Here is a 12936-nt window from a genome sequence, read left to right on the forward strand (position 1 = left end):
TTGGATAAATGGCAGGGCTCGGAAGGGAAGGAGAGCCATTTGACTTTTTGAATGTAAAATTTGCTGGCACAATTAGTGATTTCACTTTTGGAGAGCCGCTGATGTGCCTTAACAGTGGAAACCCCCAACAAGTGACCCCATTTTGGAAACTAGAACCCTTAGGGAACTTATTTAGATGTGTATTGAGCACCTTGAACCCACAAATGCTTGACAGAAGTTTATAATGTTAAGCCATGAAAATAAAAAAAATCACATTTTACCCAGATAAATCTTTTTTAGCTCCAAATTTTGCATTTTAAAAAGGGTAGCAGGAGAAATTGCTCCATACAATTTGTTACACAATTTCTCCTGAGTACACCAATTACCCATATGTGGGGGAATACTACTGTTTGGGCCCACGGCAGGGCTTGGAAGGGAAGGAGCGCCATTTGACTTTTTGAATGCACAATTTGATGGAATAATTAGCGGACGCCATGTCACATTTGAAGAGCCCCTGATGTGCCTAAACACTGGAAATCCACCACAGATGACAACATTTTGGAAACTAGACCCCTTTGGGACCTTATCAACATGTGTTCTGAGCACCTTGACCCCCCAAGTGCGTCACAGAAGTTTATAACATTAAGCTATGAAAATTTAAAAAAAAAATCACATTTTTACCACAAAAATCTTTTTTAACTGCAAATTTTGTATTTTCATGAGGACAAAAGAAGAAAATGGACCCAAAGTTTGCTGTGCAATTTCTCTGAAACCCCATATTTGGTCAAAAACTACTTTTGAGGCACAGTGCATAGCTCAGAAGGGAAGTAGTGCCATATTACAGTGCCGATGTACCCCCCATAAGGCACCCCATTTTGGAAATTATAACCCTTTGGGAATTTATCTACAGATGTAGTGATGATTTTTACTCCATGAGTGCTTTCCAGAAACATGCAGCAGTGGATGTTGCTGAGTGAAAATTGCAAACTGCCATTGTAGTGACCTGTACGTTGTAGTGACCAGTACGTGCAGTCACCAATACATTATGCCCAGCTCATGCTTCTGGAGACATCTGTAAAATAGGTGGGCTCTCATCACTACAGAAATGTCAAACATGTGGGTGCTATATGTTGTTTAGGCACACTGGGGCTCAGTAGGGAGGGGGGCATTTAGATTTGGGAGTGGAGAATTTGCTGAATTTCTTTTGTGGATCGAGGAGGCATTTCACTTTTCAAGAGCCTTTGTACTACCAGTAATGCCCCTTATATTTCCATTAACGTATGACAGTTCTGAGTGAGGACTTGCTTTTTATGTGAATTGAGTTGAAGCTTTTATTGGGAACATTTTAGATAATGTTTGGGATCACATTTATCTGGCGTTCTACTCTGAGCACTTTTTTTGGGATTTCCATCTAAATCTCCGAGTGACGTAGTCCCCTGAGGGATCCATTCACTATAATGAGGCAGCAGAGTTACTCTGGACTCCGCCTGGCCTCTGTTCAGCGATGTCCTTTTCAGAAGTGCACAATACTGTGGCCGACGGCACTTTTCTGCAATCCTAAAAAGATGGATACCGCCGGATCACAGGTCCTATGACAATCACAGTGCCTCCATCTGCCTCATTATTGGAAATTTTCCACCAGGGGTTCTGTCTAAATTACATATTTCAGAGATTTACATGGAAATCCCGGTGTAAGCACTCAGCACAGAGCGCAGGCTAAATGTTCACCAAGCCTTACTGCGATTTTTGGGAGGCAGAATGAAAAAAACAACAACATATGAAGAATTGGTTTTATTTATTTTTTAGGCCGTTCCTCATGCGCGATAAGTGATTAGGCGACTTTATTCTTCAGGTCAGTGCGATTACAGCGATACCAGATTTATATCGGGTTTTTATGTTTGGCTGCTGTCACACACTAAAAGACGCTTTTTATTGTGAAAATTAGTTTTTGCATCACCATATTTTGAAAGCTATAATTTTTTCATATTTCAGCCAACAGAGTCATGTGATGGCTTGTTTTTTAGCAGGATTAGCTGACGTTTTTATTGGCACCATTTTCAGGCACATTGTTTAATTTAAAACCATTCCACGTGTGGTAAAATTGGTAAGTCCGCTTTATTCTTCGGGTCGGTACGATTACAGTGGTACCTCATTTATATCTTTTTTTATGTTTCGGAGCTTTTACACAATAAAAACTATTTGATAAAAAATTATTATTTTTGCATTGCTTTATTCTGAGAGCTATTGACTTATTATTTTTCTGCTGATAGAGCTGTATGGGGACTTGTTTTTTCTGGGACAAGATGACGTTTTCATTGGTACCATTTTTATTTACATCCGTCTTTTTGATCGTGTTTTATTGCACTTTTTGTTCGGTCGTATGATGTTAAAGCATTGTTTTTTGCCTTGTTTTTATTTTATTTTTTTAATGGTGTTCACTGAAGGGATTTACTAGTGCGACAGTTTAGCTGACACTCACACGCGATTGCCGAGGCTATCATGCCACCATCCTGGCACTGCTGTTTGTAGGAGCACACCTCCCGCAGAGCAGTACTAGTATGGCGCATGTCGGGAAGCGGCTAATCACACTGTAATCAAAGGTATATTTGGTTAATCAAAATGCCATAGAGTTCTATCATGAATTGCATGCACCAAATATATTATGCAATTACATTTATGAAAAACATGAATGCGCTACTTTTTAACAAAGTTTATATTTCTCTTGGCAAATATGAACACAGGCATGAGTTAACATAAGGAGCTGGAAGCAAGACCTTTCATATTGAGTAAGTTGGGCTAATTTTTCATTCTTTTCACCATCCGACAAACCAATACATTTTCTGGTTCACCCTTTTTCTCTTTTTATTGTTTGGTAATAAGACTATCAATGCATGACCAATGACTAGAAATATATTAACTGAATCCCCATAGTTAAGATTTTGTGGCAAAAGATTCAAAGATGCATAGGTGGGAAAAGTGGGTCTGTTTACACCTAACTTTGAGCAAAAATGCCTTCTTTTTCTCCAACCTAGACTCTGGCAACATCCTCTTCTGTTGCCTCCCAGATAACACTTTTGGGTCCTCCAAAATCAGCCCCAATTTTTCTGAACCTTTTTTACACTCATTACTCCTATGCATCTTCTCTTTCTTATTTTCTTCATTGGCTACCTGTTTCTCCTAATATAAACATTTTAACAATGAATTAGAAAGCTGTCTACAACATGTCCCTTCCATACATCTCTTACCTACTCTACAGTCAACGCAAGGTTTAATTTTTTGCTCTCTTGTCTGCTTCTCGTATAACCTCCAATTTTTTTCACATGCATTCCCAACACTCAAGAGCTCTCTACCTCAAGCAAATAAGCTCTCCAACAGCATTAAAACCTTCAAAACCAACTTCTTTATAAAAGCCAACAACCTAAATTATTCTTTTTTCCACTACGCTATCACATGAGCAGCTTCTACCATCTCCTACTGTCTCCTTAGCTTGTGGATCGTCAGATTCTGTACCAGTCTGTCACTCATTTATTCATGTTTATTGTATTATTTTTTATCTTTTGTTCTGTACTTAAGTTGTGTATTATGTTTCTATAGAACAATTCAAATTATGCATTTTTTCATACTTACAACATCCTGCAATTAACAGTGCCTTAGAATCTAAAAATAATAAGTCTAAAAATAATAAAACCAATGGTTTGGAGTAAGACACATTATTCACATAGGTCTCTCAGTCGAAAACATTAGTATTATCCTTGTTGTCTGATATATTTTGGAACCAACAATGGGAACAGGAAAAGTTTCAGCCACATTGATTAATCGACAGTCTCAGTCAAGGTAACCATGGTATTCAATAAAAGGGTATCTATTAGATATCTTTGGGTGAGAATCAATGCTGGATTACAGCATAAGGCTATAAATGGTAAAATACAAGCCAAATTCACAAAATGTTGGGATGCTGTGTAAAATATAAAACAAAATAAGAATGCAGCGATTTAGAAATCTCTTATAGCCATATTTTATTCACAACAGAACATAGAACACAGAAGGTAAAATGTTTTCATTTTTCCATTTCAGTTTATAAAATTAAAAATTTTTGAAATTGATGGAAGCAACAAGTTTGGAACAGAGTTAACATAATGCTGGAATAGCAAGTGGTTTAATGTAAAATAGTTTAAGGGTCATTTTTCAACTAAGTCACATTACTGTGTATAAAAAGAACATGTTAGAAAGGCAGAGTCTCTCAGAAGCAAGGATGGTCAGAGGATCATCAAGTTGTGAACAACTGCATCTAAAAATTCTGGAACAAGTGTACAAAAATATCCCCCCATCTGCTGTACATAATATTATCAAAAGATTCGTATATCAACACAATCCTCATTTTAAGTTAAATGAGGCTAAACGTAAAGCTGTGGTCAGATGAATCAACGTGTGAAATTCTTTATAGAAACCATTGACTTCATGTCCTGCAGACTCAATGGCAGAGGGAACATCCAGCATATCAGAACACAAAAGTTGACATCTCTTGGGGTTGCCTTATTGCCTATCGCATGAGCAGCTTACACGTTTTGATAGACACAATCAGTTTTGAGTATTATTTGCAACATATTATTCCATTCATACAAAGTCTATTTCAAGTAAGGCATTGCATATTTCAGTAAGGCACTTCTAAACCATATACTGTATGCATCACATCATCATAGCTTCGTTCAAGAAGTGTTTGGGTAATGAACTGTCCTGCCTGAAGTCCAGACCTTTCACTAATAGAATATTTGTCACATTATGACATTATAAATAAAGCAAAGAAATCCCGGAGTTTTTGAAAAGCTAGAATCCTGCATCAGACAAGAATGGGATAATATTCCTCTCCCAGATCTCCAGCAATTTGTTGGTTTATATCAGAATCATAAAATCCATTTGAGTTGAATGTATGTACAGTAAGTGTGAGAGTACAGTTGGAATGGAAGAAATTAGCGAAAGATCAGTAGAACATAAGAATTAGACTGTTATTTTTTGTGTATAAGAAAAATTCTCACCTGGTACCATGAATATGCTCGATCTGAGGGATCAATCAGAATTGTGATAATTTTTGCCTTGGGGATTAAAGCAGCAGCTCGTTTTGGAGCTTCTTCAGAATGAAAATAGTTGGCACTTTTCTCAAAAAGGAAATCAGTGGTTACATTTGATGGCATCGGGAAGAAATCCATGTACCTGAGAAGAGAAAGTAAAAAGCTGCATCCCTAACATTGTCAAATAAACAAACTTTTCTTATATTTTATGTGACATTTATTTTAAAAATCTAATATCCTGCCATAAAAAAGAAAAACAGTTGAAGCTAGCTAAATTCCCTGATGCAATTTTTAAACTCCCATAACTGACATCTTATTGATACTAAGTAGACTGCCCTTTTTCCCCAATGCTGCTGACCTACAGACTCTGTCAACATAGATTACAAAGGCTAGCATTTCATTATTTGATCAGCAATGATATAGCACTGTAAAGATTTCTACAGAATACAAGTCATACAAATAGAATATTTTTAGACATGAGCGAGTTTTTTTGAAATGCAAATTCACTATTTTTTCCACATTGTTTCCCAAAATTTTTGAATCATAAATATTGTAAAGTCTCCAAATGCAATTTTCTATCTCTTTAATGCAAACTCAGCCTTGTGTCAAAGTGACCTTGCCATCTAAGCAGATAGTAGCTGGTAGTAGCTAACAGTCCATTTAATGACACACTGAACTGACAGACTTTTGATGCTTTTTAAAATTTATGAAATATCCAAGAAAAAAATGCTTTGTAGTATATTTTGACCTCCTGACCAATCTGTCACTGACTGGAAGTCCAAGATAATTACTGAAATTTCTTGAGCATGGCCTACTAAAATTGCACCTGTCTAGGCCTGTGGTCTATGCTAAACCTGGTTTGGCTATGCGTTTTAAAAATGATGCATTCAAGGGCCAGGACTTGATAAAAACCTTACATTTTTATGTACCTAACTGTCCTATACCTATCAACTTTGTTTCTTTTGGTGTCTTCTGTAGTGTCCAGACCACGGGGAACATAAACCCAGGATTTGATTACCCTCTCCAACTATGTGAGTTTGTTACTTGAAAAATAACATGACGACAGTCTTTTATTTTCCCAGTCCTGGGCAGGGCTTAATCCTGTGCAGAGATCTACCAGAACAATTCACATCAGTGAATCACTGAATTGATCAGCTGTCACGTGCCCCTAACAGCCGTGGATGGAATCAAGATCCGTTTGCGGCTGTTAACTAGATAAATGTCTTTTTACTCACACAAACTGGATGCGCACCCATCGGCCCCTCTGTCACATGATCCCGAAAAATCGAGACTCTACGGGTCTCTGAAAATGGTGCCATTATTTTTTAATACAAACTTTGAATTTTGTATTCACCACTTAAATGCCACCTAAATAAAAAATAATCTATACAAGTTTGGTATCTACAATCTCATAGTGATGAAGGGAATCATAATGGCGATCAGTTTTAGCATTTAGCGAACACAGTAAAAAAACAAGCAAACTGTAGAATTGCAATTTTTCTGCAATTTCACCGCATGTAGAAATTTTAGAAATGATTCCCTTTTTCCAGTACACTATATGATAAAAGAAATGGTGTCATTTAAAAGTAAACCTCGATAGCAAGCTCTCACATATCCATATTGACGGAAAAATGAAAAAGTTATGGTTCTGGGAAGAAAGGGAGCAAAAAACAGAAAAGCAAACATGGAAATACTCCTGGTCATTAGGTGGTTAACTGAGAGTTGTCTCGGCATGGGAAATATCTTTAGCTCATTGCCCAACACCCCTCCACCAACAAAAGTATGTATGTAAGGGTACGCTCACATCTGCATATAAAATTGGCAAGTGCAATGTGAGAAAAAATTGCATATTGCATTGTACTGGCAAGTTATTCAATTAGGCAGTGCTCACCTGCGAATTTTTGGTGAGAAAAAAATTGCAACATGCTTCACATGGCCATGTAAAAACTCAATGGGTTAGATAGAAAAAATAAATTTCTCATGCTGCGAGCGGTGACGTCAGTAAGATTACCATAGTTCATTGGCTGTGAACTACGATAATTGTATTGATGTCATCGCAGCAGCCGGATTCACACGCCACTGTCATTATGTTTCAGCTGCTGGGCTGAGCGGTCACATTACTGATGTCACCACTCAGCACTGCATCTGGATATAGCAGAGTCGGGGATCGTCGAGGGATATGGTATGGATTTACGGTAGACACCTTTCGGATTATTTTTATTTTTAAAGTTGGGGAGTGCCTTTTAACCACTTCACGACCTCCGCCGTACTTGTAAAGCGGAGGTCGCATCTCTTCCTTTGATGCGGGCTCCGGCGGTGAGCCCAAATCAAAGCGCTTCTGACCATCGGGCCGGAAATTCATGCACCGGTGACCCCCGTCACATGATCTGGGGTCATCGGTGTGTTGGTATAACAACCAGAGGTCACATGAATACCTCTATGGTTGTTAATGCCGGATTGCAGTGAGCGCCACCCTGTGGTCGGCGCTCATAGCAATACTGTAATTCATGCTGTAATTCATGCTTAGATAGCTCCTGTGTAGATGAGCCGATCAAGTTGTGCCAGCTTCTAGCCTCCCATGGAGGCTATTGAAGCATGGCAAAAGTAAGAACAAAATGTTTTAAAAAAATAGGAAAAAAATAAAAAAAATATAAAAGTTTAAATCACCCATATTTCACCCCATTCAAAAAAAAAAAAAAAAAAATCGAACATACACATATTTGGTATCGCAGCATTCAGAACCAACCGATCTATTAATAAAAAAAGGATTAACCTTATCGCCTAACGGCGTAGCAATAGAAAAATCCAAAATGCCAGAATTACATTTTTTTGGTCGCCGTGACATTGCATTAAAATGCAATAACGAGCGATCAGAAGAACGTATCTGCACCAAAATGGTATCATTAAAAATTTCAGCTTGGCGTGCAAAAAAATAAGCCCTCAACCGACCGCAAATCACGAAAAATGGATATGCTACGGGTATCGGAAAATTGCGCAATTTTTTTTAAGCAAACTTTGGAATTTTTTTTCACCACTTACATAAAAAAGAACCTAGAAATATTTGGTGTCTACGAACTCGTAATAACCTTGAGAATCATAATTGCAGGTCATTATTAGCATTTAGTGAACCTAGCAAAAATCCAAACAAAAACAGTTGTGGGATTGCAGTTTTTTTGCAATTTGATCGCACTTGGAATTTGTTTCCCATTTTCTAGTACATGACATGGTAAAACCAATGGTGTAGTTCAAAAGTACATTTCGTCCCGCAAAAAACAAGCCCTCACATGACAGAAAAATAAAAAAATATGGCTCTGGGAATAAGGAGAGTGAAAAACGAAAACGCAAAAAAGAAAAAAGCAAGGTCTCTAAGGGGTTAAAATTAAAGGACTTAACTCTGTGTGTGTGTTTATTGCTATTGACTACACGGTTCGTAATGGAAGAGTCTTATAAATGCCTTTCCATTGCTAACCCCTGGACTTTATGTCAGTGGACATTACACAGCTGAAATCAACCCCAAAGCCATTACCCTTCTTGCCAAAGCACCAGAGCAAGCGGGAAGAGCTGAGGCTAAGGCCTCTTTCACATTTCCGTCGGTAGGGGCCCGTCGCAATGTGTCGGGCTGACTTACCGACGGACGTTGTGAATTCTCTGCACGACGTGGGCAGCGGATGGATGCATCCGCTGCCCATTCTGCAGTCCGGGGAGGAAGGGGCGGAGTTTCGGCCACGCATGCGCTGTTGAAAATGGTGGACCCGTCGCACAAAAAAAAGGTTACATTGAACTTTTTTGTGACGACGGTTCACCAATTACCGACGCATCCAGTGCACGATGTATGGAACGTGTGTCCATACGTCGCGATGCGTCGGTAATACAAGTCTATGTGCAAAAAACGCATCCTGCGGGCAACTTTGCAGGATGCGTTTTTTTCACAGAACGACGCATTGCAACATCTTCAAAAAGACGGAAGTGTGAAAGCACCCTAAGCGCCAGAATTGGCACATCTAATTGATGTGCCATTTCTGGGGCCACTGAGTTTAGATTATTTCTTTGTTTTAGAAATATTTTGTTGACTTGTTGCTGCTTTCTTCAAGAACAATGTAAATGAAATGTAGCAGCTGCAAGCTACGCTAAAACACTGATCAATCATTGTTGCTGACAGCTCTATACACCTCTCAATTGAATTTCTATATTATTCACAAACTACTACACTTATCTTCATTGCTGCAGTTGTACGGCACACACTGCCTGTAGTATTGTCCAATAGTTTATGGCTTTCTGTCCTTATCTCTGTTGCTGAGTTGCAATCTGTAATGATTCAGATTCACCCCATAATAGCTGCTGCATTCTTGTCTTTTGATAGTCTTTGATACTTCCTCCTGATTGCATGTGGTCTTCCCAAGGTTGTGTGTGCTTTCTCTGTCTAACGTTCTCTGCTACATTGTTGAAAATGGTGGCTGGCCTTTTTGGTGATTAAAATCACCTCCAAATGTTTTTTTTCCTAATATTACTGTTGAAAATGTTAGAATCATTCAGTAAAAGTGGGAAAATAATTGTGGAAAAAATAAAACGTAACTTTTATTAACTGAAGCCACAAAACAACCAAACCAAACACCCAAGTGTATATAAAAAGGGACAAGAGTCTTTAGCAATTGGTATGGTGACCACAAAGACCAATTATCCCATAACAGGATTAATTGATTAATCTATATAAATATTTTAAGAAAAATCAAGATAACACTAGGATATATCCTGTAAAAGAGCTGAGGTAGGATAAATAAATAACTCACGGCATCATGATATACCTAGTTGCATGTAAAAACAATACATTGCCAGTAGCAGACACATATAACATAACCCGTGCCACTGGAGGCTAAATGCATATAGTAAAAGGAACAATCTCACCCGTTCCTAGGTGCAGGCTAAGGAGCACCGGACCACCTCTGATCCAGGAATAGTCCGGAAGGAAGGGACGACAATCCCTATATCAGTCCCTATGGGGCTATCGGTACACTAACCCCAGAGCTCCTGCCCTTACAAGGGCAGTCCACAGCTACCCCTGTATAAAATGCCCTGCACTCTCCCTATAAATGGTACGTCCCGACGCGTTTCATTCAAGCTGTTTCTTCAGGGGACTTGCTTGTGCATGGAGAAAAGTGCCTGTACACTAAAAAGGAGGGACAAGCAGTCCTGCCACCCTCTATGCTATCCTGCAGAGAGTGGCAAAGACGTAGGGCTAGTACTTAAGTACCAAAAAAAGGGGGTGGAAAGGTCATGACCACTTCCCCTTACTTAAACATTATGCGGCTGTAGATAACCATAGCAACATTAAGGACAAACCTACTGTTCTATTACATGCTGCCAAACTTCCCATCAAGTGGTCCGTCCACGTGGCCATCTGCGTTGTTCGTATTCGCATTACTCCGATGACGTCACACGCTAACAGACGAAAGTGCGCTGGGATTTGTTGTCCCACATACTTCCGATAGTAGACGGCGTTCCCAGATCCCGGGGCTGCCGTACTGAAAGGAAAATGGCGCCGTTAGCATTTCCTGTAAGGTGCCTTAGCACCGGAAGTGAGTGTTGCTAAGTGACCATAGACGCTAGGCTGTTTACCTGCAGCGCTGCTGATCAGCAACAGTGAGGAACGGTAGCACTCATGTGGTTGGAGACACATGACGATAGAGGACATATAAGCGGAGGGCACCGGGCGCTTCCTGCCCTGCATGCCTCCAACAACCAGACAATGTCCCCTAATAACGGACCCACCATAACGGTAAAAAAATGGCGACGCTCCTACTTCCTATCCAGTGCGTTCACACCGGACGTGAGCGTTGCTAAGCGGCCAATGATGCTAAATTGTTTGTATGTAGCGCTGTTGGCAGACCTAAATTAGAATGTGCCCATTAAAGGGCAATGAGAACCAAAAGCCAAGAATGCTTACATAGGCATAAAATGCAATACCCCATGTTTGCAATGGTTATAACAAAAAGATTTTTTTGATAATGCCACATAGGGTTAAGTACTGTAATATGTAAAAAAGAAAATTGTTAATCATGACAATAATCCATGACAAAATTGGGTGGATAACAAGGACTTAGGCATAAAAAAATATTTTTTACTACTGACTGTATAATACCAAGAGAAGGGCTGAAAACAACAAACAATGAGGGGAACTTCAAATGAAGCAGCTGTAATTAATTTGATCATTCAGGCCATGTGGACTCACTGTATTCAAGTAAAAGATCCACTTGGCCTCCCTTTGTAATAGAATTTGGTCCCAGTTACCTCCCCGTACTGGTTTAGTTACCTTATCAATGGCCATAAATTTCAAAAATTTAACCTGGCAATTATGCATGGCATTAACATGCCGGGAGATCGAGGTGTCTCTCCCATGTTCTACATCACCGACATGTTCCAAAACTCTTCTCTTAAGCTCCCTGATGGTCTTCCCGACATATTCAATGCCGCAAACACAGGATACCTTATAGATCACGCCCTTTGTACTACAATTCATAAATTGGTTGATCTTATAACTTTTACCCGTGACATTACTCACAAAATTGGTGCCAGTCCCGATATATTGACACGCAACGCAATGGTCACATTTGTAACAGCCCGTAACATTGCTTCTGAGCCAGGTCTCATTAGTAGGGCTGACAAAATGACTGTGAACCAGTCTATCATTTAGTGAACGGGCTTTTCTGTAGGTAATGGCCGGAGTGTCACTCAGGTAATTGGAGATTTCAGAGTCCATTTGTAAGATGGGCCAATGCTTTTTGATAATCTCTCTAACATATGTAGCACCATTATCAAAAGTAGTGATAAACCGTACCACGTTGTTGTCCTGTGTTTTAGTAGTAGGGTTCAAAAGTGCTGCTCTGTCTCTACTCTTGGCTTCATGATATGCTTTTTTTAAAGTTGTAGATGGATACCCCCTATCCTGGAAATTATTCCTCAGTTCCCTTGCATGGGCCTCAAAAGTAGTATCGTCTGAACAGTTCCTACGGACTCTAAGGTACTGTCCCTTAGGAATCCCCCTTTTTAGATGATCCGGGTGATGGCTGTTCCAATGAAGTAAAGCGTTTGTAGCTGTAGGCTTTTTATAGTTACAAGTGGCTAAATTACCATCCTCCCCCTTAGTGATACAGATATCCAGAAAAGGTAAGGATGAAGATTCAATTACGGATGTAAAGAAAAGACCAATACTGTTGTGATTGAGTCTATCCACAAAACTACCAAAGTCATTAATGGAACCAGTCCAAATTAAAAACACATCATCTATGTACCGTGTCCAGATTTCCGGAACACGGTACATAGAGAAATCAGAATCATCACTCCAGACTACAGTCTCCTCCCACCAGCCGAGGAAGAGGTTGGCGTAGGCCGGGGCACAAGGGCTGCCCATGGCCGTCCCCTTCAGCTGGTGGGAGGAGACTGTAGTCTGGAGTGATGATTCTGATTTCTCTATGTACCGTGTTCCGGAAATCTGGACACGGTACATAGATGATGTGTTTTTAATTTGGACTGGTTCCATTAATGACTTTGGTAGTTTTGTGGATAGACTCAATCACAACAGTATTGGTCTTTTCTTTACATCCGTAATTGAATCTTCATCCTTACCTTTTCTGGATATCTGTATCACTAAGGGGGAGGATGGTAATTTAGCCACTTGTAACTATAAAAAGCCTACAGCTACAAACGCTTTACTTCATTGGAACAGCCATCACCCGGATCATCTAAAAAGGGGGATTCCTAAGGGACAGTACCTTAGAGTCCGTAGGAACTGTTCAGACGATACTACTTTTGAGGCCCATGCAAGGGAACTGAGGAATAATTTCCAGGATAGGGGGTATCCATCTACAACTTTAAAAAAAGCATATCATGAAGCCAA

The 12936-nt window shown here is 39.5% G+C and overlaps 1 protein-coding gene across 4 annotated transcripts in view; it reads right to left on the minus strand.

The window, feature by feature from the left end:
* Positions 1-12936, minus strand: part of LOC143788761 (bifunctional heparan sulfate N-deacetylase/N-sulfotransferase 3-like) — a 1150054-nt gene that overhangs the window by 130527 nt on the left and 1006591 nt on the right. For all 4 annotated transcript variants that reach the window (XM_077278642.1, XM_077278636.1, XM_077278649.1 and 1 more), the window contains exon 10: positions 5013-5187. In XM_077278642.1, coding sequence (XP_077134757.1) covers positions 5013-5187 — 175 coding nt within the window. The remainder of the gene's footprint in view (positions 1-5012; positions 5188-12936) is intronic.

The sequence above is a fragment of the Ranitomeya variabilis genome, chromosome 1 (assembly GCF_051348905.1).
Source record: "Ranitomeya variabilis isolate aRanVar5 chromosome 1, aRanVar5.hap1, whole genome shotgun sequence".
NCBI classification, from domain to species: Eukaryota; Metazoa; Chordata; class Amphibia; order Anura; family Dendrobatidae; genus Ranitomeya; species Ranitomeya variabilis.